Source organism: Idiotropiscis lumnitzeri, chromosome 5 (assembly GCF_059441095.1).
Source record: "Idiotropiscis lumnitzeri isolate Australia: NSW breed Sydney's pygmy pipehorse chromosome 5, RoL_Ilum_1.0, whole genome shotgun sequence".
In the NCBI taxonomy this organism is placed as follows: Eukaryota; Metazoa; Chordata; class Actinopteri; order Syngnathiformes; family Syngnathidae; genus Idiotropiscis; species Idiotropiscis lumnitzeri.
The window spans coordinates 9279136-9304658 of NC_142395.1; the positions used below are offsets into that span (position 1 = coordinate 9279136).

General features: G+C 38.1%; 1 protein-coding gene across 1 annotated transcript in view; it reads left to right on the forward strand.

Annotated features, from left to right (window-relative positions):
• Positions 1 to 202: 202 nt before the first annotated feature.
• Positions 203 to 25523, forward strand: part of map2k5 (mitogen-activated protein kinase kinase 5) — a 41148-nt gene continuing 15827 nt past the window's right edge. Inside the window, exons 1-19 of the mRNA XM_088296873.1 lie at positions 203 to 616; positions 738 to 786; positions 1061 to 1128; positions 5117 to 5186; positions 6174 to 6214; positions 7877 to 7944; positions 8038 to 8086; positions 9205 to 9269; positions 13474 to 13513; positions 13883 to 13951; positions 14157 to 14238; positions 15759 to 15820; positions 17794 to 17842; positions 17951 to 18024; positions 18733 to 18783; positions 18884 to 18955; positions 19694 to 19723; positions 24938 to 24964; positions 25228 to 25260. Coding sequence (XP_088152999.1) covers positions 491 to 616; positions 738 to 786; positions 1061 to 1128; positions 5117 to 5186; positions 6174 to 6214; positions 7877 to 7944; positions 8038 to 8086; positions 9205 to 9269; positions 13474 to 13513; positions 13883 to 13951; positions 14157 to 14238; positions 15759 to 15820; positions 17794 to 17842; positions 17951 to 18024; positions 18733 to 18783; positions 18884 to 18955; positions 19694 to 19723; positions 24938 to 24964; positions 25228 to 25260 — 1125 coding nt within the window. The 5' untranslated portion in view covers positions 203 to 490. The remainder of the gene's footprint in view (positions 617 to 737; positions 787 to 1060; positions 1129 to 5116; positions 5187 to 6173; positions 6215 to 7876; positions 7945 to 8037; positions 8087 to 9204; positions 9270 to 13473; positions 13514 to 13882; positions 13952 to 14156; positions 14239 to 15758; positions 15821 to 17793; positions 17843 to 17950; positions 18025 to 18732; positions 18784 to 18883; positions 18956 to 19693; positions 19724 to 24937; positions 24965 to 25227; positions 25261 to 25523) is intronic.

The following is a 25523-nucleotide window of genomic DNA, read 5'->3' on the forward strand; positions in this document are numbered from 1 at the left end:
GTCCCAATATTTTATTAAATTATTGTACAGTGTAAAAATGTGATAAGATGCCATAAAGAGTAAGATGATTGCGATTGAACTACAGTGATGTGTCTGATTTAACGCAGAGAAATGGGTTCACATTGACGAACCTATGATACGGGTCTACGTCTTTTAGTTTGAAAGGAACTGAACGGAAGTCGACTGTGCGCTACGACTGGGACACAAATGTCATTTCCTTTCACACACATTCATAGCACAACGTACACAAAATAACACGCTAAAACTTTCCCAGCACATTTTTGGGCCTTCGCTTTGCTTGTAATCCAATTATGACGTGATTGTGACTCTAACACAGTTACTGTTTCCGCTCTTTTAAGTGTTTGCAAGATTCAATTCAACTATATGGACTGAATAGGATGCTAGCGTGTGTTAGCATATCACTACAGGAAATTAGCTCGTTAGCTTGGACAGGTGTTGCCATGAAGCTTCTTTTCTCCTCTTCCTATTAATGATCTACTTTAGTAGCATCTTCATAATGGACGCCGAAGGAATTGTAATCCGAATAAAAACCCCGTTAGGGGACATGGATTCTTCCGTCGACTGTCCATCACTGCTAAACTTCAGTGACTTGCTGGTAAGTCATGCTACAGTTACTCAAACTAGATGTCTTTCTCTCGCCCTCTCTCTGTTTGCCCCCATCAATGTCAGTTAATTGATTAGTTTCATTAAGTGTTATTTATTCCTATCTATTATAGGGGGCTATCAGGGATGTTATGCCTGAAGCAACCGTTACTGCATTTGAATGTAAGTATATTTGAAACTTTGCTATTAATTTTTATTGAGTACAGTATTTTTAATATTCAGAGCACAGAGCTTTGTCTCATGTTTAAGATGTTCCGTTTTTTTATGCTTGGATCACTCTGTGTTGAATTTGGTGCTTTAGGTGATTAAGGACCTATTAATGACACATTAATTACTGACACATTGATTACTCCTATTCAGATTGTTGCACGTGATGTCTAAAACTGCTTTTTCTTTGAATTCAAAATTTGAAATGACCTGTATTTATGTCATTTAGATGAAGATGAGGTTGGTGACAGAATCACTGTGAGAAGTGACGAAGAGCTCAAAGCCATGTTGTCATATGTGAGTACTAGAATGAATGAATTTCCATTTCTTTCTCGTTGTGACACAAAATAATGAGGTATCATCTATATTTTTAGATTCTCTTTAATTTTGCAAAAACACAGGGCTGCCTACTCTAGTTTAATATTGATCTTTCATCTGGATATTACAAATAGAAATGCATTCTCACAATTTGTTTGCACAGATGAGAAGTAGAGCATGCACTGGTGTCACATGACTAGGTTACACTATACTACAATGTACTAATGTCCCATGTCTAAGTGAATCAAAATATGCTTTGTTGCTATCTTGAAAACCATATTACAAATTATTTACAAAAGCAGTTCAGCAGAATCACCAGCAAACTCTCACACACACACAACCACCCTTACCTTGCAGAGCAGCAACGTGATGTGTTTTTATATATCCGATTCAGTATTATTTTGCATTGCACTAACTATTCTCTTATATATCTAATTTATATATTTATCTGAATTATTGTTGTATTGCACTGGAGAGGGGAGCTCTCTAATCTTGTTGCACACTTGAGTACAATAACAATAAAGGGATTTCTGATTCTGATTCTGATGTGAAATTGACACATTTGTGTAGCGCTGGGAATTGTTGAAACTTGCTAGAAAAAGATAGGAAAGTTTGTCACCTGGTTATTCACTGCCACTTGACATGTGTACACAAAAAATAATGTGATGTAAGTTGTCTACATGTGCAATTGTGAAGGTGTGAGCAGTTTGGGCATTGATACTTGCTTCATTGCTTGAGTTTATCTAAGGCTGAGCCGCTGAGCGATAGAATTTATTGATTCATTTGCATTTCTTGCTTGGGCAGATTTGTCTTTTTGTGTGGGTGAATTATTTAAAAGAAAAGTTGCTTCTGGCATTCAAAGTGTGTCCACACTCCGTGCAAATGACGAGAAGGCTCAACCAGTGATGACAAGTTAGCAACTTTTACGATTTCTCTTCGGACTATGTTTTATAGCTGCGACTAGCGAGTTTAATTCCTGCAATAAAACATAGAACATAAAACATAAGCGTAATAATTTTTCCGTTCTTCTCTGTATAAAAGGCAACACTCACGCAGACGTTTTTCAAAGAAATATTCACATACCCAATGCAAGTTTGGCGCGAGAAAAGGTCGAAGTCTTTGCATAGGCAGGCTTGACTAAGTTTTTGTATTCTCACAGTCTGATGCAAGCCGGTGCAGAATGGCACATTTTCAAAAAGAACATTTTCTGATTCGCATAAAATCGAAACGGTTCTTATCATTCCCTCTGCCCTGTGCACAAGGACTGCTGATAGTCTTCACCGTGGCAGGCAAAGACATTGCTTTTCTTGAATACTTGCGACACGACCAAGTGCGCAAAATACTTTTATAAGGAACTGCAAGCAGATCTCCATGGGCAGATGTTCTAAATTTGTTGGCTATGGGGAGATCACAAATCTGTGAAGTGGACTCTTGGAGACCACCCTAATCACACGTGGCAGTGTTTCCCTTGTCAGATTTTTCATCTTGTGTCTTTGATTTAAAATTGTCACCAGTAAAGTGAAATGTAATGTTGTCCTTCCGCCCTGTATTGTTGCAGCCAAAGACCGCCCTGTAAATTAATCACCTTCATTTAACTGTGGCTATCCGTCACATTTTTTTCTGTTCACACACACACGCAACATGTTATCTCCTCATATGGCGTCTTGGAAATGTGATCTATATTACTCTATTTTTATTGTCCTTACTTGAATGACAATGCCAAGCTTTTCTTTGGTAATATACAAAGTACACTTACTAGTATCTTACCAGGTTCTGAATCTGTATGCGCTGATCCAACAACACAGGCACACGCGTTGCACACACCCACAAACACACGCACACACTCTCACTATTTAGTGTTCATGACATGGACAGTAAGTGTAATGATGTGTGATGGGTCTCTCTGCAAGGAGGACATACTGACAGATAAATGGCTGTCGATTTTTGATTATTTATTATTCAGTACTTAAAGATTTGCCTCATTAAGAAGCAAGGCCCCCAGGCTGCTCCAAATCTGCGTTCATCTGTAGATGTCTTTTACCCCCCATCAGCACAGAATTCTGCAGGACCCACAGGCCAAATTTCTGGTTTTCTGGTCCATGTCTATCCTGCAATGTCTTCAGGTTGCCTTTTCACTGGGTGATTATGTAAAATCAGTCAAGTATATTGCATGTTTTGCATGCTAAAATCTCATTCCAATGTGCATCTAACAATGGTCATGTTGTCATTGCTACAATGACTATATTTATGAATAGAATTAACTCTCAGTTCTGATGCCGTTAAGTGAGGCATCTTTTTAGGAGGCAAGGCAGACTAAGGCTATTTGAGAAGCGGCTTTTGGAGTCTTTTCACATCGTTTGTCTCTCTGTTGCGCTAAACGCTGTGTGGCTCTACTGCCACTCTGACTGCTTTTTTTTTGTCCTGATCATCTGAGAAGGATATCATCAGACCCAGATTCCATTCACCGGATCACATGATCGGATAGGGACATCCCGAGTTTTTAATTCAGAGACAGCAAGTTTAATTATTCATCACTTTATGTGTATACATAATGGTAATATTTGATCTTTTTTGGCACTATTTATTTTGTTGCTTTACTTTTGCCCTGGAAAAAAAAACCTTTCCCCTCATAGCTGAATAAAATGAATGCTCAAATCCAGTGGTTAATTAACATCAGTCTGCAGAGGACATTTATTGTGAAAACTATCCCCATCAGTGAAAAACACTGATTGCTACAAGCTCCTGTGAGACCCACTAGTCTTGCAGGCATCCCTAATCATTATTGGACACCTTGAAAGACAGATGCCCCTGTTCAAAGTTAAAGACTGGCCTCTGTCAGGTGCTAAAAAAACATGTGACCTCATCTGTTCCTCAATCAGCTCCCCCTGGAGGTAATGGCTCTAATTCCACCATTCTTGCTCCCATCGCCCCTCCGCCTGCTAATGATGATGAGGCCCTCTCCCTGCTCTTGTCCCTTTAGGCTGAGCGATTGTATTTGGGATTGGACACAGTTTAGTTATTGGCCAACAATGGCGAATGTCTTTTAATAACACACCTTCCACAGATTTGCCGGTAATTGCCGCCTTAATCAATAAGCTAGCTGAGCGGAAAATTAAAGGTACGTGAAGACCGCCCTCCCAACACGTACAACATGTTTTTGGTATTAGGCCCATTGTTCAGAAGAGGACGACTGAGAATGCTGGAGGGCAACAGCAGAGAGCTAGAAGCGAGGAGGGATGTGACAGTGATAAATAGGCCTTTTAATAACAGCTGTGCCACTTGGGTAGCCATTCTGATCCATTTCTATCCAAGCTGGGCCCATCGTCCTCACTCTGTCCCTCCCCCGCAATGAGAGACTGCATTTACATCCTGTGTCTGTAATGACTTGAGGGTTCATGCCGGAGTGTAAATGAATAGATACAATTAACACATGTACATAAAACCTACACCAATTTGTACATTTTTGCAACTGTAACTGCGGCAAGGTCACAGTGTTAATTGTTGTCGATTTGAAGCCTCCTCCAGAAAGGAGTGCGCGCACATGCAGACAGACTCACAAAAACATACACCCTCACTTTAACAGATGGTTTGGTTAACTGAAACATCAATTATTGCATTGGCTTGGCAAGTGTCTGAGAGGCTCCCGAGTGTGTCTACACGTGTTAGTCCTGTAGGATATGAGTGTTTGGTGAGCTGTTGACCTGGAGGAGAAAAGGGTAATACTACACTCCTTCACAACAAGCCCGCGGGGCATTCGTCCTCATCGGCAGCAGATTTCAACACAGCATGCGCGTATTTTGGAAACTCATTGGATGGTGATTGAGAATTTTTGCATATTATGAATGCACTAAAGGCAGCATTACCCGTTTTATGTTTTTCTAATGGGAGTTTATGCCTTACTAGAATACTTCTAAATAGTATTTGTGAACTATGAAGCTTGTAACACTGACTCTATTTTCAACTTTAGTACTGCAGTACATTGAATGAACAACGCATGAATGGACAGCTTCCAGAGCCTCTTCAGATATTTCCACGAGGTATGAAGTAATTGCAATTAATCATGAATGCAAATTTGCAAAAGATATTAGGTGTTTATGATTAATGTGTTTGCTCTAGGGCACCTTCTAAACTTGTAGCTCTGACTGACAATTGGACTGTACTTAAAATGAAGTGAATCTCTCAGTGATCACAAATAAGGAAATATAGGAGGGGGGTGCATGTGTCAGCCACTGGACAATAGTGGAATTCAGGTGGGTTTTTTTTTTAAATTGGATCAAAGTGATTCCTTTTCAGCCTGGGATTTAGGTTCTATACCCACCCACAAGTATAGAGAGAACATATTAAGAATTTACTATTTTAATTTAAAATAGGCTTCCCAATGATTTAAACACATTTAAACTTATTAGAGCATCCTTTTTAAACACATTGAAACTGCATTTGAAATGTACTGCTCCGTCGTTGCATGCAAGTATAAGCGCGGGCTTGAGTTCTTCATTGAGCAGGCGAGTGCGTCATTCTCAGGAAAAGAAATGCTATCTATCTAATGATTTCTATCTAATAAGTCTTACTCAGATATAAAATTAGATATGTTAATATGATAATCCTGCAGTATAGCTTGTTTGCAATTGGTGGGGGATTCAGATAAAGCCTCCCCACACTGTATTTGGCGTCATGTTTGCAATATGAATGAATGCCTTTCCAAATGATCTGCCCGTCATTTGCTCACACATCTACGCAAGCCCCAAGGGCTTAGTGACAGAGATTTGTATTCTGTGTCTCAGCGCCCTGATGTACATATTTTTCTCACTCCTGTCTTGTTCATTTCAATGCCTGTAACTGTTTTCCTTCCTACGAGCCACCAGCAATCTCAAGAGGCCAACCAGCAGCTCTATCACTTTCTTTTCTTTAGCTAATTTCAAAGTAACCCTCGTTTCATTTATATTTTTTTTCTTTGTAAAACTGAACTGATGCATTTGTAAATGGCCCAGTGATGTGTTCTTCAATCCAGTCAATTACTGTTTCAGCCGGCAAGACTCCGGGGATCCGGAACATACATGGCCTGAAGGTACCTATCTCAATAATTGTTTCAGCTGCCTTACACAGAATGAGGAGGAGGTCTTGAAGTGAATGGATTGGTAACACTGTGTTCCACTTATTGAAATGTCAATTGCAGTCAAGGCTCTCCTTCTGTCTCATTCATGTCTGTTATTTTTTTTTTTTGCGTGGAGGAGGCTTGATATGGCTATAGTAGTAAGATTTTTATGCACAAGACATGCATTACCTCTTCAAAAATGTCATGTCGGGGACATGTTGCTAGTGAATGTTAATGCAACTGGTTGATTTATGGCACGTCCTCAATCAAAATGATCAATATTACAGACTTCTTTATTTGAATAATAACCCCCTCCTCACATCCCCAAATGCATGGCTGCTCCATGTAGACTTTATGCAATGAATTATCTGCGGCGCTTCGACTCCCATCTACTGAACTACGAAGGTCAAGGGTCCGTTATGACAAGATGATGTTTTCTCTAAAACCTTTGGTAAACTTTCACCTCTTTCCTCTCATGTTAATATAAAAGTAATTGACTGAGTAGAGTCGTGTGTGCTGTTTAAATTAGGTCTTTCTGGGCACTAATTAAAGAGAAAATTCCTTCGCTTTAGTGGACCCAACACACCTGCCTTTTGACCTCAATTAAAAGAGTCATTTTCAGTATTCCCCTAGTAGACTCTTGTCTATTCTTTCATGTCTTTGGAGTAAACATGGATATGCATGAAAGGATGTGAAGAACAATGTCCCCAGTGAAGCATGACATTTTTAATGCCCCAGCGTTATTGTTCATCAGCCCTTTGTCTGAGTTATTGTTGTCTTCAAGGGGAAGTCAACCCCAAAAAGTCTTTGCAATAAAAAGTTCTCTGCACCTTCTCTAGTCTAAATATGGCATTCTGATTAATATTGCGTTTGTGGAATATGAGTTAAGCAGCAAAATCAACCTGTTTTTAGCCATCTCAGTGGGCGGCCATTTTGTCGCTTTGTCAACTTAAAATTACATTGCAGTTGCTCAGGACATTGTAATGAGCAGTCAAGGCTCAGATGTTTTCAACTGTGATGTAATATTCTGTCGACAGCAAATAGCCGCCCTCAGAGATCTACAAAATTTTACTGTTTAATTTTTAGATTTTTACTGTATGTACTAGAATACACAATTATTCAAATGTTAACTGATCTTTGGGTGGAAGTAAATTTTCCATCCATCAATTATCTGAACCGCTTCTCCTCTCTACCTCTTGAAATTGTATCTGAGCTAAAAATAATGTAAACAGTAACCAAAGACTGTAACAATTTGAGTTAGAGATCCATCCCTAAATTATCTATAGCTGGCAACCAGTTCAGGGTGTAGTCCGCCTTTTGTCCAAAGTCATCTGGGATAGGCTACAGCACCCCCCCCACAATGACCCTGTACTGGATAAGCTGTGTTGATGATGATGATGACGACCTTTTTGTCAAAATGCCAAAAATTACAAATGCAATGTTTAAATATAATAGCACTCCTGTTAACTCTCTTTTGCCACTTAATTCTATCATTTCCAGCTAAAATATACCTATTCTCAAATATGAATTCACTTCAACTCCAAATTTGGCCAGGCTGTGAATAAGTTTTGCCTTGAATGTTTGAACGCTTGCCGCTCCAATTCCGATTCCTTCTCTTGCTTTGAAAATTGTTAGGTTAATACAAGACCTAACCCAGCCAATGACTGTACACATGGTGTCACAGACCCCATGGCCAACAACAGGTAAGCTCAGGGAACAAAAAATCAGCTGAAAGACGGAGTAAAGCTGAAAGATGCAGACCTTATGTTAATACAACTGTATTTTATGTCATTCAGCTTAAAAAAATCATCTGCTGAGCTAAAGAGGATCTTGACAACTGGACAGGTAAGTGTGTTTCGATTGAAGTGAATTTATTCTCCTCGCTTTTTGTGTCACATGCAGAGAGACCCCATTAGTTGCTGTATGATCTTCCTATTCTGCACAGTGGAACATCGACAAATGAAGCAGTACTCCAACAAATTGCTTTCTGAATAAAATTTTCAAACAAATATTGCCACAGTCACATGATCCTTGCAGAATGCTTAGTAATATAATTTTAGGTATCTTTTTTTTAAAAATACACATTGTAATGCTCTTGCAAAACCTAATAATTATGTGACAGTTGAATGAATTGAATAAGATGGACATGGAATGGAAATGGTTTTCATTACCATTACGCAATTTGGTTTGGGTAAATTCATGACGGGGCGGAAACTGCATATTGTGTTTTGCAACCATAAATAACCATATTTAAAATGTCGTATGTACCTGTGGCTGAAATTAGTGAAGCTTGTGGTAAAAATATATGTGAGTGGTATGCACCTTGCCAGTCCATTCAAGTGAGTGGGATTAAGCTTTCAATGCAGCATGTCCCTACTTTGATTTTAACTATAATCCATGCCCTCTTTTCGTGTGTTACTTGACTGAAACACCTTTATTGGATGAAAAAAAGTGGTACAAAGCAACATATTGTATGGAGAGCCTCAAAATGCAACGCAGGCACAGTTCACATTGTAGGGTGTCCATATATGAAATCGTCCAGTGTCTTAACACACACACACACACGCTCATGCTCGGCAGCAAACACCCGCTCTGCGTCTCGACATGACACGACATGGTCACGCGCCAAAGAAAACAAAGTTTCAATAATGGGTTCATTTATTTCGCTAAACCCATAAAAACAAGGTAAACATAACTTGGCCCTGGGCCAGGAACAGATTATGTTTGTGAACCGAGGTTTCGCTGTGAAAGAATGATAATGCGTTTATAAGTAAACTGGAAAGACCATTGTCTCCATTTTGTTGACAATCGTACGTTTTAAGTGTAACAACGGAAACATTTCATTACCAGTAATATAACAGCAAACACAGTTATATATTCTGTTAAAAGACTTTTGTCTCTTGCTTTCCTTCCATATCAATGTCTACTGTATTATGGTGTGTTTTGTTCTTGTTACTTTTCAGATTAATGCCCAGGATATCCAATACCAAGAGCAGCTTGGACAAGGAAATGGAGGGACAGTCTACAAGTAAGTGTTTCCTGGCTAACGCACTGAGACGCTGATAATATGAAGGTCAAAGCGCAATCTTTGGTATAGACTCTGAAAAGATGCATGCTGATGTTCTCAGCTGGTAGGATTGGGGTTGGCGGGGGGTGGTTTGCATATCCCGTCTTGTTTTGTGTGTCCTCTCTGAAGAAGCTGACTCTGAGCAAGGCTATGTTGTCATTTATTTATTATGTTGTGGAGTTACAAATAGGAGTAACAAATGTGCAGTGGACTGAGGCTTTGGTTGACAGCAATTAACTCAATTGGACCATATTTACCAACCATTATCTGTCATGATATAGTAGAGCTGCTCTTTTCTCACCGGCTGTGATTTTTTTTTTTTTTTAGCAGCTAAAGTTATGACAGGAATGTTGCGTCTGTCCTTCTTACCCCCTCCTTCCCTGTTTCCTCTTTCCATCAATCCACCTACATTGAGCTGTTTTATTGAAATTGAAGTATTGATTACTGCTTCAACTAACCTTGACTCAGCCAAGTCTTCTCTCACATCCACAGCAAACCCAGTAAATTTCCAATGCAGCAAGGCCACAATGCTGTCTATTTATTTTCTCTTGTCTCAGTCCAAACAAATTTGACTCTTTTATCACTTTGAGATTGTTTCATTAAAGTCCAATCTCTCATAGTTGTCGAACAAACAGAATGTTGATGTTTAGTGGTATAAATGGTTACAGTACACTTGCGAAGGCCAATATTGCAAATCCAACAACTTCTCAGTCAATTTAGCTCAGCAGAAAATCCATATGATTTGATGCTGAAAATTTTATGGTTGGCAGGAGAAGAGGGGAAAAAAATACATAGCTACAGTAACTTGTTTTGCTGTTGTGTATTGTTTTGTTAAAAAGTACTTAATAGGAGAAGCAAAGCATTTGTTTTGTACTGTAAAAGCACATTTCGCACAAAAGAATACAAACAAAATCAAGATTTAAATACTTCAACATGGAAATGGATAAATGATGCAATGAGAGTCATTTTTAAAAAGATTTTAATATTGTCTGGATATATTTCAATTGAAAAACTTGACAACTGTATGTTAGACTTCTGATTAAATCTCGACTTTAAAAGCCTATCACTATACTCTATTTATGCCCTTCAGCCTTAATGCTCATATCCAGTTTTTGTTGTGCTTATCAAGTGTAAAGGCTTCCCACCTTTTAACCTTTGAACCCATTCATGACCCAGAGCCATTTAGACTCAATTGGATGTTACCAACATCTCAACTGTCGAAAGCCTCTCTAACGCCACACGACCTGACCTGGCCATCCATCATTGTCTGGCTGTGTATTTTTATTTTTTATTACACACTCTCTCAGGGGTCCATCTCATCCCCAATTGAACTGACTCTATGGCTTATAAATACAATTACAAGGACACACAGACTGTCTTTTCAACTCTTGAATACAGAAGTGCAATTAAAACCAGCACAGTCACGTGTCTGTGACAGTGGTGTCATCTACTTAAACACTTTTCTTTTAGCCTCTACATTTTCTCTCTTTGATTTAGTTTTGTCACCACATTGATTAGATTTTATGGTCTGGACTCCAACCTTTTGGACTGATTTCTTGTACCTCAGTTATTTGGTTTGCTTCTTAATACTTTAGTTGTTACAAACCTTAAAGGGCCTTACTTTTAAGTAAGTCTTGTATTTGTGCCTATGAGCACACAATCCAGAGAGACAAGCTACTTCTAAAATGTTACCTGATCACATTTTCTATAATAATAAAAAAATCTATTATCTCAAAAGGCTCTACAATAAATTTCCCAACTTGTTGTTAGGGCAATTCTTTGCAAAGTATTTTAAAGGAACTTAAAGTATCTCTTGATGCATATTATACTCACATGCCTGTTTGTGTTTAGGATTTGGCCTCTATTTGTCATAAGTGAAGCCCTAATAGCTGTCAGGTAGCAAGAATGGTGGCCCGTCAACCACGTGGCTTTGTAAAAGAACTGCATTAGCCCTGACCCAGAAGGCCACTCTTTCTAACATGTAGCCTCAACTTGAGACACGTTTCGAGACGGCCTATGAATACTGTATGATGGAGCTTTTATTACAGAGGATCTAGAGTGTAAATAAGATCCACGCAATGAGGCACATTTACTGGGGTCAGATCAAGGGGAAGTGATGGGGGGGTTGCTACGTAACCTTGCCCCCATCTCTCCCACTGTCACAGGCCTGTCACTTTAACTCATACAAGAATGTTAAACCCTGAGGTAGTCAAGGACAGTCTTCTTTAACCAAGCTGTACCATATATTTGTCTTGATAACAGCACCTTATAACAAAATGCAATATGTCTCTTCTACCATCCTTAAGGTTAGCATTCCATTCTGTCTTTAATATACAGTTATTACTGTATCACTTATCGTATCGTTGCACACTAAGAAATGTGTTGAATTTCCTGTCAACTCTAATTCATAGCAATATAAAGGAAAAATATTAGTAATATATGCTCAGGATATGATACATTTCATTTTCACACCCTTTGAAATGTACAGTTAAATGAATATATTTATTCATTTTAAAATACATTCTGAATACCTGCCCCAGGGTACAGTGCTCCCAATTTATAAATTATAATAGTGTATAACAGTCCCATCAATGTATTTTCTGATTTGTAATCTACCTGGACTTCATAAAATGGCACTAAGCAGTGAATGTTATGACCAGTTGTACACATTATTAATATATAATAATAGATTATGATATCCAATACATGAGCTGTCTCAAATACTCTGTCTGTATGGTTAACTTGATAAAGATCAGTCTTATCTTTTTTTTAAGTTAATTATTCTTCCTTTCATAATAATATTATAACAATAATAATATGTACTGTAGTATCGGTAATATATTTAGTCATTTTTATTAATCAAGGTTTAGGTTCAGCAAAAGGTGGATTTTTTTCCGAAATGTCATAGGTATAAATTACAATGCATGGTAAAATCCACATTACACAAGCTTTTACACAGAAGGTCAAACTTTAAAAAAAAAGAAGGAAAAGAAAAAAGTAAAGACCTTTTTGAAATCAGTGTTAAAAATATGTTTAGGGACACATAAAAGCCATCTCTTATTAAAAGTTCCTGTTGACTATTAAGAGAGCTAATGTGTTATAATATTGTGTTTACATCAGTTAGTTACTTTTGTTAGTGTTACACCGCTGCAAAGTACAACCTCAAAAATAACCATTGTTAAACATATACTATTTTGACGGGGTAAACTCTCACTCAAAAGTTAACATTATTGTTGGAAATGCTGAATATTTCACACAGCTCTTGTAATTAAATCATTGCAGTATATCATGCAAGTGGTCATAATGCGTTTGGTCTGTTCAGAGACCAATGGACAGTCCGAAGAAAAACAGTCAAACAAAACCAACAAAAAAAAACGCAGAGGCTCAGCCACATGCCTGGTAACTCATGCTAGAATAATGGGAGGGCTCCAGGTAGTTTGTTTGATAGCTTTTTAGGCTTCCGCAACCTGCTCATTCAGCATTAACTTTTCTACCCCTGCGATGTAGCCTCAATTAACATCCTCGTTTTAATTACGAGGCAGCAGTCATGCTTAGCTGATATTGATTGTTGTTTAGAACAACACTGAGACATCAACAGGAAAACAAGGACATCAGCCTTTTGTGAAAATTGCTCTTTCATGGAGAACATGACACAATAGGTCAAAAACACTCTTGGGGCGAATATAAATAACACTGTGTATTCATGAAGTAAGTTTTGGGTCCATATATTTGGCTATTCCACTTTGCTTTATGTGTATATGAGTCAAAATAAAGCCGAGGTAAGGTAGATGTATTTACATAGCACATTTCATGCACAAGGCAACTCAATGGGTGAAAGGACATTGAAGCAATATTTTAAATTCAAACATACACAATCAAATTGAGCAATTATGTGAATGTTTTTACATTGGTAGTCTAGCTTGAATCATGAAAACATAAAAGGGCTATGCTTCTTTTCCTCTCTTGCCACTGTCTGCAATTGCTGCAGTGTGGCCAACTTGACCAGCCTCATAACATGTCTTTTTCTTATGTTTCGCTGCTTCATACCGTCACTGTTGACTTTCTTCTTTCTCATTGTGAGGGTCCTTTAAAAGAAGAGCACAAAGCATAATGTGGCTTGCCGTTTTTATGTGGTATTTATTTTTTTATTTTTTTGTCCTTCTAGAGCGTATCATCTTCTCGGCAAGCGTGTCTTAGCTGTCAAGGTGAGTCTGGATATCATCCAACAACCAAAGGCATATCCTTTTTTTTTTCAGTTTGTGACTGAAACTATTTACTTTATGGCCCAAAATTGAGAGAGTTCACTTTGTAAATGAAAATGCTAAATGAACCTTTCAGTTTATGTTCATTTCAAAGATGACTGCGGGATGAGAAAAGGTCAACAAAAAAATATTTATCTCATATTTATCTGTGATTTTGACCGCACTAATATTGTCACCCATATGCAACCAAAGAAATCATGAATGTCGGTGGAATCACTATTCAGAACATCTGACTTGAGTTTGAAAACAAACCTAAAGCATAATTTGTGTTCTGCAATTTCAGTATCTTTGATTTTTGTAATGTTCTAACAGGTAATTCCTCTTGACATCACAGTGGAGCTCCAGAAACAGATAATGTCAGAGTTAGAAATTCTCTACAAGGTCAGTTTCTGTGTAATTCGTTTATTTGAACAATCTAATGGCAAAGCCAGATTAATGGTGTATCCATCTTGTTTTCTGCCCAAAAAAATCTTACCTACAAAAACTGAAAACCAAGTTATCATTTAATATCTTATATTAGTAAATAAATAATTGAAGTACATTTTTTTTTATTCTGCGATTATCAATTCTTTTATCCTTATTGCAGTGTGACTCACCCTACATCATCACTTTCTTCAGTGCTTTTTTTGTGGAGAACAGGATTTCCATATGTACAGAATTCATGGATGGTGAGTTTTTCCTGTGGCATCAGCGGCTTGTGGTCCTCTCACCTGTCCTCCGTGTCTCTCCCATGTATCCATTTACACATCTGCTGATCAAAAGAATGTCACGGTGTTGTGAGCTGCTTAGCATGCCAGTGTGCTAAAAGCTACAAGGGTGTAATAAATCTAGACTTGAGTGGAATTCAAGCAACCTGTGTATGTTCGCGTGTGTGTGTGCGCGCGTGTCAATCAGTGTGAGATGTCTGTGTTAGTAGTTGTGTGTCTGTGTGTGTTAACTGTGTTAATGCATTGAATCCCCTGTTTCACACTTTTGCCAAACTGTCAACAAAGTATGTCTAACAGCTTAGCACTTGTTTTAAACCTTGGCAGTCTATATTTTTTTTTTGCTTTTCAAAAAGCAGACCTTTTCTAATTCTGTAAGTTTTTGGTTTCTTAGTGGATCGGATAATGGATGGTTTTAAGAATACATTCTTGATTTTTTTTTTTTTTTTTTTTTTTTTTTAGAATAGAAAATTATGAATTTAACAAATATATTTTTGTATACAGATTACAAAATTATAAGTGCATATTTGTTTTTTATTTGTGCCCCATTCAGACACTTAATAAACTGTTTACAGTTTTGTTTTTGTTTTTTAATAAGCAGTAAAAGACCTTTTCTTGCATTGTAGATCATGCCACATTAGTTAAGCGAGTGTGCATATGATTCTGTTCAAAGGGCATCTTACATTTGTCATTTGTCATCGTCGTAAAAAGCTTGAGTCTTAAAGGAGACATACTGTCCTTTTTTTAATTATAAATGTAATATATTCTCTGAATATAATGTCTGCGACATGCTTTTGTCACAATATGGCAAGGATAAAAGATTTATAGATTTTTTTTTAAGGCATATTTTTTCCACTATGAAATCATCTGGCTTCAGCCTCTACCTTGCGCGTCAGCTGCCAATGCCAGTGGCGAACACGGCATTCGTGAGGACAACCAGTAACCTTGAACTCACGGGTGTTTTCACCCACTATAGCGATGTCACTTGTGAAGGCACCTTGTGATCACCAAGACACTGAAACACACTTGTCAATTAATGTGGTTGTCAAACACAAATACGTGCCACGCCTACATCCAAAATGTAGCCGAACATAATTATAAAACATTCTCAGAAGCTCATGCTGGTAACACTGTTAACACAATCGGAACTCGACCACCACATCAGACTGGTTCTCTGCCAAGTCCTTGACGGTAATACAGTACTTAGTGTGGTGGTGGATATTATGGTAATTAGCCCCACTGCTGCATGTGAGTGAAGTGCAAAGGGGCTCCCGCACAGACACAATTGTGGTAAACAGATAACAGAACATGTCCTTGGTTATTTAATTTCACATGTAATGCCTGGCAACCAGCCATTGAGACCCGACAATTTGTATACCAACATTTAAAAGTAATTTTTCCATAATATGTCACTTTATGATATCAGTTAGACATTATGAAGTGGTTGTTTTTGGATAAATGAAAAAACTCTTTTTCCGTTACAGGTGGTTCACTTGACGTGTATAAAAGGATTCCAGAGCATGTGCTAGGAAGAATTGCCGTGGCAGTAAGTTAGAATGTTTAGAACCCAATATCAAATGTACGCTACATGTAGTCGGAAGTTTCCATACACTCAGCGTAGGCTTGAATGAAATTTTATTCTTTAATCATCAGTTTGAACCATTCCTTTTCTGTTGTGGAAGGATCATGCAACAATTTAGAAGAAAATGCTTGTGAACACTCAATTTAATCTTTTCCATCAAAGTAGTATATTACTGTTAAAAAAAATTGGAGTGGTCACTTAGAAATGCTCTTTTTGAGAGAAGAGCAGTTTTTGTCTGGAGTGTTTCTGATTTATTAAATGTTTGTCAAGTGACCTCAAATGACATTCTGCTCCAATGTAAAGTAGTCAGCGTGCAGTGCACCGTGTATAATCTTTTCCTTTCAGCTTTTCTTGTCAATAGTCATACTTTTCTAACTAAACCTATATTCTGTGCTCTCTTTTTTAACACTAACTGCCCTCATATCTTTCCTCAGTACGTCTCTCAACATTCTCTTACTCAATATTGATTGCCTGTCACCCTCATCCTTCTCATTCTTCTGCCAGTGTACTCTCTGTAAGTGTTCAAACCATCCAGTTCTGCTCTCTTAAATTTTGTCCCCAAAACATCTAAGCTCGCCTGGCCCCCCAATGAGCCCATTCCTTATCCTATCCAACTTGCGAAAGAAAACTTCTGTATCTTCAAGTCTGCCACCTCCGTCCGTCTCTGGCCGGCCTCACCCGCTGTCTTATAAACGGTCCGCTTCATCTCAGCAGAGACTCCTCAATCACAATACACATGTGGACAAACTTGTTGGGACCACTCTGTTCATGAAAGAAAAATCCACTGTGTTCATGTTCCCCAAATTTGTATTTTATTTTATTTACAAAAGTAACAATAAATAAATATGTTTTGATGACTCAACCCAACTTGATTTATATTGGCTGTAGTGAAAGCTTTTTCCGGGACACATGTCAGTCGAATGTTTAGCGTTTGACCAGTATAGCCGGTATATAATTCATTGATATTAAGAGTTATCGAAGAGAAAGCGGTGAATGAATCACAATTTTTAACCGACCCCACAAGATAAATTATTTAATATATAAGATGGGTTTAACAAAAGCTGTATTTTCTGATTAATGTAGAAGAAAGGAAACACAAGTGTCAAAAGATTAATTAGCCTCGATTTAGAACAGTCCTGACAACAACTATTTGATTGACACCCTCCATTTTTTTTTAATCCTCCGTTATACAGTACCTCGCCTTTTCTAGTAATGGCCTTGATGTTATGTGAATGTCCCCTTTGAACAACCATTACCATTCTCCTATTCTGTTCCTCTGTTGTATCTCCCCTTTCAAAGTTTGTCTGTAATCAATGACAGCTGTTATTTTGGTGTTAATTCAGTAATTTACAACTTTGCCATCTTTTCACCATCACAACTTTTAATTATCACGTGGGATGCACCCAAGAGGATCTGATTAAAGATCCACACATCATTTGCACCACTTTTTTAAGCTGCTTGACCTCAGACAATTGCTTTTGCTTTTCGGGTGGTCAAAAGGCTTCGGAAAAAGCTGGTTGTTGTATTACTTTTTACAAGTGTTGTACTTTTGTACTTTTTCCATTTTGTGCTGTTGAAATGTCGTGCTAACTGCACTTTTTAATGCCATTCAGGAGAGACTCTCTTCAGCTCAATTAACTCTCAGTGTCTGCACTTAGTGACTAATTCGAGGTTTACAGAGCCAAAAGTTTGACTAATGAAAGAATGGTAATCGTCAGGTTTACACACAAATGGAAACTTTATTTTTATGCCACTTTGTCTTGAACCACAACCACTGTTGTTGAGGTCCTCTCATCAGTTGAGGGTTCAGATCAAGACAATTGCAATTATGAGTCTGTGCACGCAATCATTTCGTTGTATTCACTATCACTTTGTTGTTGTATTATTTGAGATCAGTTGAATGACAAACTATGAATATATTTTTTTTGTTTGGGCAGGTTGTGAAAGGCCTAACATACCTGTGGAGTTTAAAGATACTTCACAGAGGTGCGTAAACTTGGGTTCGGTCTTTGTGCTGCTAAAAGGAGCCGAGTTGATAAAGATCAGCGTCAGATTGCTGATGTTGCAGTTGTATCACGCAGTTTGTCTCTGCAGATGTCAAGCCCTCCAATATGCTGGTGAACACCCGAGGACAAGTCAAGCTATGCGACTTTGGTGTCAGCACTCAGGTACACTCATTTGTTTGTTGAATGGTCGTGAGCTTGGTGGTTTGCAGCGAGGGAAAAGTTACTTTTCGACTATGTGCGGTCCTTTGTGCCTGTGGTCAAGCTGTCAATCACTGCATTCACTTTACACCCACTGTTTTCCCAAGGGTCTATCTCGTACATTCACATCTCCACCCCCATCGCATTGTTCTACACCCTTCAAAAATCTCGTTATAATTATGACCACATTCACAACTGCGAAGCCTCATTGATATGCATTCAAAAGAGGTGGAGAAAAGCGTGGGCGACAGACAATACCCTTGTCGCCATTGCGTGCATGTTTGTCAGTGTGTTTTTTTTTTTTCTCAGTTTGTATGTCTGTGTGCCTTTAGAGAATGTTGCCATATGTGTGTTTGTAATCGAAGCATTTGGGACATTTTCTGAACACCAAACCTTAATCTTTAATTAATTAAATTGATATACTTGATTAAATTATTCGTTATATTGCACTGGAGAGGGGAGCTCTCCAATCTCGTTGTACACTGAGTACAATGACAATAAAGGGCATTCTGATTCTGAATATCTGTTTACCTCTTGATATAGATGCAAAACTGTTGACACTCAAATTTCTTTTAGTGTTCCAAGATGATATACTATAGTCCGTGTTCTAAAATGATATCAGCCGTTCGGGGAATCATTATATTCATTCATTATCACTCTCAATATTTACAGTTGGTGAATTCAATTGCCAAAACATATGTGGGAACAAATGCATACATGGCGGTAAGTTAACTTTAACTATCATGCCTTTTCTCTAACGTCACGCTTATAACCATGTCCATGAAAGACTGTTTTGTTTTTTTTGCATATTGTTTTTACACAGCCAGAACGGATATCAGGAGAACAGTATGGTATCCATGCAGATGTCTGGAGTGTTGGAATCTCTTTCATGGAGGTATGATAATAAATTGTCTGAGTTTATGAGATTTGTAAGTGTCTGTCTGAATCTGCGTGTGCATGTTCATGTGTGAGTTGAATCTAGTTAGAGCTGTTGATGATGCAGTGAAGCAGTGTTCATTGCTCCCAAGGGTCTTGCAAAAGTGCCTGATTTACAATGTGTTTTGAAATATAATTTAAATTTCACTATCCCACTCTTGTCACTTGTCTGCCCACTCAGGCTATTGATTCTCAATCTGTTTCTGGCCACTCTAGAATAAATTATTTGCACTTCTGCCTCAGCTTTGTGTATCAATAATGTTTAATAAAATAAAACATGTAACAATAAAGACGAGCTCGAAATTATTGACGATGAACTCCGTGATTATTTAGTCCCATTTTACCTTTCCCCTTTCATTTAATTCATCTTGGCTATACCTTGATCTAAATGAAATGACTTGCACTCCCAATCAATTTAGATTGAGCTTCACCATCATCAATAAAACCCCCATTGAACAAGTGACTTGGCAAATGTCAAGACAGCTTTCACTAACCCCTCCCTACAAAAAACAGACATCCTCACTTTAAGGGCATATTCATTTATCCATCTATACATACATCATGAGTGAGAGGCTGGCCACATTCATTTACAAAATGTCACTTAGGCTCTATGACAAACCTTTTTTTTAATCTTTTTTTTTTTTTTTTCTCAAAAATACTGAGAAATATTCCCTTCCATTTTCTGTTCTTCATACAGCTGGCCCTCGGAATGTTTCCTTATCCACAGGTGAGTTCTTCACTCCGTTTGTATTTATTAGTCAAAGAGGCAAAAATGTATACAGGGTCATTTTTAGATTTCCAGGTGCTTGTGGTAACGTGGTAAGTGATTATTCAATACTTGTGCCACATGCGCACGGTCTTCATTACTTCCACACACTGGTCTAATCTGTGCAAATACATTGAGTTGCTTGATCCTTCAATAGGGAAAAACTAAATGTGAATATTAAAATTATGTACTTTCCTGACTTTGCATATCCTGTTCTTCTTGGGATGTCCTGTATGTATATCTGTTCTGAAAAGACACAGTCAGACTATTGTTAAATAGAACTCAGCATGTACAGCACAAAGCTGACTTTGTTAGTCACTGTTCAAGGGAATAATGAAAGATTCTAAAGTTTCATTAGATGTTCTCTTGAAAGTCAAGGCGTCAACTAGATTGTTCCGTAGTTTTTTTTGTTTGTGTGTGTGTGTTCTTTTTGAGGGGGTGGGGGCAGGTGATGCACGCTATCTTTGATTTGAGTGCAGCATTTTCTCTCATTACATTACCTTAAGTCCTGCTCAGATGTAATTGCCGACCACAGAAGTGACTTCCCAATCTCATCAAGTCTTAATTAGCCCTTCAAATGGGTTTATCTCACTAATCTCTAGTTGAGCAATCTGATTCTGGTTACCTCAGCTTCCATCTTGGGCCTCTGCACGAAATTAGAGCCTGTGGTTTCGATCTAAAGAGTTTAGTGTTTCAGTTGCGATTTATTTATTTATTTATTTATTTATTTTTTACATTAACTTACAGACCATAGTGCTATATACAGAAGGGTGTTCAAGTGCATGTGCGTGCTAGTTAGTGTGATTGTGTGTTAACTTTCTTCCTTATAAAGATATTTTTTGGGGGTATGGTCGGATAGAAGCCTACAGAAGGATACATATGCATATTGTTCAACACTCCAATACACCCTCTGCTCGCGGGACCTCTCCCGTAGTGCATGCAACTTGAAGTGAAAAAGCAAACAGGCAGCTTACTGCTGATTGGCTGCTACCCACTGCACAAGGAAGCAATCAGATGGTGCTGTGGGCGGGGCCATAAACACAGCAGAGAGAGAGAGAGGTATGCTGCAGCAAGCCAAAATCAATCGGCTTTTAATTTATCAGCCTTGAAAGTTAAGAAAAGGCCAATGCCGATAATTGTCAAAATGCCAAATATTGGCCTTGATATTCTCTCTCTCTCTCCCTCTCTCTCTCTCTCCCCCTCTCTTGCTCTCTCATGCTCTCTCTCTCTCTCTCTCTTTCTCTTTCTCTTTCTACATACATTTTTGTTACACTCGCACACACGACATTTTCTGTACCTTAGACTTGCTTTTACACAAGATTACACCATCTATTTGTTCCTTATTGAATAGCTTCCGAACGTTTTTTGTAATTGATTCATTGGTTTTAGCTTTAGTGTGCACTACCATCTTTAACTCCACGTTTGCATAATTCATATGTACAGTCCACATGATTAGTGACAATAGATGACATATTGTAGGCAGCATAGTATATGCATGTGACATGGGCTTGATGGGAGTGTGAAATTAGTAATTTTCAAGTTACTGCAGTTAGCATAGCAGCAAAATGTCCCTTACCTCTTTGGCTTTATTCAGTCGGTCCAGATGGGGAAATATTCTTCAAAGCATGGTCGCACACTCGCCACTCTGTTCCTTTCGATCAACGGTGCTACCCAACCCTTCAAGCTTAGGACAAAAACGTAGGCATATGAATTCTCTCTGCATCATTTTCATTTTGATCAGCTGATAACAACCTCTTTGTATATTTTAACTCTGAATAGAGTGTCATCCTGTGTCAGCTGCCTGTATATATTTCCATTTTTTGATTGACAACATTCTTCCTCTTTGCTAGACATCAGCCCTCTTGTCTCAGGCCGTGTTGTTGGGTTCTTGTACAATGCCCTGATGTCTTTCCAGTTATCTATACTACAAGTGGACACTTTTCTTCTCTCAATGCACTATGTAAACAAAGTGAAGGTGTCTTATAATGAATGGATACATCGATGTTATTATTACTAGCTATGAAGTCATAGGGTAGTCCTAGTAATGTGGAGTTCTTGATCATGTTTTTCAAGTGGAGCAAGACGTAAAAGCCCAAAAAGTCTTAGTGAGTGTCTTAGTGTCATGCAGCTTTGTAATCTCTTAATTTTTCTCAGCCTCCATATGGCACTGCTGACCGATCACCTGCAGGCTGTTGCCGAGTGGTCTGGCAAGAGGGCTTGGATCTAGCAAGAAAGGCGCAACTCGCCAAAGTCCTCAGGCCGAAACTGTCATTTTTACAGACATTGGCACGGCCGTCTGTACAACCCCCCCATTACACTTTCCCTGAGAGCCTTTTAACACAGATTGAAGATTGAAGTTTTTTTTTAGGCTTGACTGTAGTGAAAGATGCATGATGTGTGTGCGTACTCCCAGTGGATGTTAAGTTGAGTTGATACTTGTGTTTGTCATGATCAAAGATCCTTGTCAAGAGTTAATTGAGGTCTTGCTCCACCGGCCTCAAATGTATTTGAAGACGCCAGGTCTGATGTGTGGACAGCCAGTAACACATTTGGTCCTGACTGACTTGTCTTTTTTTTCTTTGCTAAATGGTATTCTTTTTCCTCATCTTGTTATTTTTCTGGCAAAATTAACGCAACGTAGTCTTTGTGAATTTTTTGACTTGCTCAATCTATCCAGAGCAAGTTCTTAATTCTTTGTTTTACTTTGTAATGCTTTAGAATACATGAAAGGTCATACAGAAGAGAAGAGAAAGCAGCGTGCAAACCAAGCTTATGGGGACGTGAGGAAAAGTTGTCTGAAACATTTAAAAATGTGAAATGCCTTGCAGAGAGGTCTTGCTCGCTCTAGAAGGACGTAACTATGTTCATATTCATAAGTGCTAAACAAGCTCAGTGTTAAGAAATAAAGATATGGAAGGGATCACTTTTGATGCGTGGTTAAGCTTTCCCATACAAAAATAAGTGTTTGGTTATGCTCGAATTGGTTTGTGTTCCACAATACAATTTCAACGTCTGAAGCAGTTTGCAATTTGGTCCAAGTAATTATTTCAGGGCAAATTACTTTTACATTGTTGCCTTTAATGTGTCTGAATCAGGCAAAAGTGGATATGGAGGCAGTTTAAGAGTCTCTTGATATTTACAGTGTGTGGGAACCTGTATTTAATTGAGTGAATCAATAAGTGTTGTAATATAAATTTAAAAGAGTTGCATAATGAACATTTTTATTGGAAATGTTATTAGATTAGACAGACATTAGCAGAGTCTCGATTTTGGAACAGCCATCGCTCAATCAATTAGAGAAAATATCAACTTTTGTTTCTAGAAAACTTTATTTTCTAAGGTGACCATGAATATGTCTTTTTACTATTGTCCAGCCAAACTTGTTAGGGAAGGCACACCCCTGTTGACCAAATTTTAGATACAGTGTGTGGAACTAGTATAGCTACAGTTTACAGATTTTATTTTATTTTTTAGTTGTCTTTGTCATTTATTTTGCCATAAAACTGTCCGTTCACTGTCTTCTTTTCAGGCCAAATCAACCAGAGCATTAATTTGGTTTATATCTTGACGTTCGAATCTTGGCGTTGATTGGATTTAATATGTTGATTGTGGGGCTATCTATCAATTTTTGTTTTCGTTTTTTACGAGTGAAAATAAGGAACCGAAGAAAAGGGGCTGATTTTAGGTAATTTTATTTTGACAAATAATATTTCATCTTTAATAAGTCAACGCAACTACGAAAAAGTACAAACAGACCACTTAGTCTGTAATTGACGGACGCCCGTTTCGGTGATGACTGACAGAAACACGCATCAAAGAAGGGCACTCAAAATTACAATATTACCCACGATGCACTTGGAAAAGTAGTGAGCATCGATGTTCACGCAACAGTTCAACACTGACCACAATGGAGTGCGAACAAGAAAACAGTATGGCGCAAGCACGACGCCTTACAGTAAGTACACGCCACGGAAATAATTAATTAATTTTACTTGAATATATTTAATTGAAAATAGTTATGTGCATCCAGCCATTTATCTAGCCAACCCCATCCATTATCCAAAGTGCCAAACGGGATCCTTGATCCTATCCTCTGTTTACTGGAGCTGTCTTGTGGCAGTAGGCGTGGTACACCCTGGACTGGTTGCCAGCCAATCAGATGGCACACATAGACAAACAGCAATCATTCACACTATTAGTCACTACTAACCAAACAAAATGAGGGCACTACTTTATATATAGTTAGGGACTATACAGTGAATGATGGGTTAGGTGGATAAGAGTGCATATTAGGACAATGGCAAACACTTGCATTCGGTCTAACTGATCATGAATAGATTGTCTTGTATTCTAACTTTGGCCACAATGCAGAGCAGTATGCCGGTAAGATCGGTATGGACCGCCATTAAACAATTGAATGTGACATCAAGCTGCTGTTTGCTGTCAAGCCGGCCATCTATCAGCTGGTGGCCAGCGCGAGCTACTAATCTCCCAACATGGCAATCCAAACATACTCAGCATTTAAATTAACTTAATGATTTATTTAATGTTAAGCGTCCTTAAGTCCCTTGAAATATGCTGTATGGATTTATGGTGTTTGTCATGAGTAAAATTTGTGTAAACGTTTTAGTATACATTTGCAATTATTAGAATAATAGTTACGTTCATTTTATACTTGAAAATGCTAGCCATATTGCTTAAAACATTTTTTACATTAAAAATGTTTTTAAGATACATCAAGGTTGTCCTTTGGAGCTGATTTTTTTTCTCTCCATTGAATCCAAACAAATTGGAGACCAGCATCCTGTGAATCGACTTCAAGTTGCACTGTGTTATAGATTGGCACTTTGAACATACTCACTTTGACATCTGGTCATGCCGATTGTAGCAATTATTGTACATCTCAGTACCTCGAGATAACCTGCAGGGCAAGAATAAAGTGCTACTCTGAGAATTCACATTAGTGGATCTTTTATGCCCATTCTCCCAAATGGGAGCAAGGCCATTAACAATTGTGTGTTTTCATTATGTAAATGGTGTTACGCACACCCACAAATTGCCACCAGGAAAGCAATAATTTTCTCCTTGTGATCATAATGTGTCCAAGTGGATCGTCTTGATTATGATATGCTAATTACATATTGCCATATCTCCCTTCTCTGGTTTGTGATACAGATCCAGAAAAACCAAGGATCGTTAATGGTAAGGTTTGTTTGTTTCTTTGCAAACTCATAGCATGGTCTTATGTTCTCAGATTTCACTGCACTGCATCACTGCTGAGATTCTAGTTGGTGCTCATGTACAACAATAATAATAGTAATAGTAATAGTGTTGATAGCCGCTAACGATGGCTTTGTTTGTCTTCCCTGTATTTCATTTATCCACGAAGACGAATTACAACACTTATTTTGCATATTGCCAAGAAAATCCCTATCAGCTAACGTGTTTTTCATCTCCTCTTCCAGCCTCTTCAGTTACTGCAATGCATCGTTGATGAGGTGAGTCGTCGTCTTATGTGCTTTTGCATCTAAAGTCAGCCCTAATGGACCAGAAAGCTTATATTTTGTTTCCTAATGAAGCAAACCATTCGAGTAGCTTAGCTCCCTGCTCACTCAGCCTTTCACCCAAAGCAACTGCCTTAGGCAATACACTACAGTATAGACTTGCACATTTGTATCGCGGACATTTCATTTATTAAGTGTTATGTACAACACTGATGTTGTGTTTTCTACAAAGTCAGCAGCACAGAGCAGATTAAAAA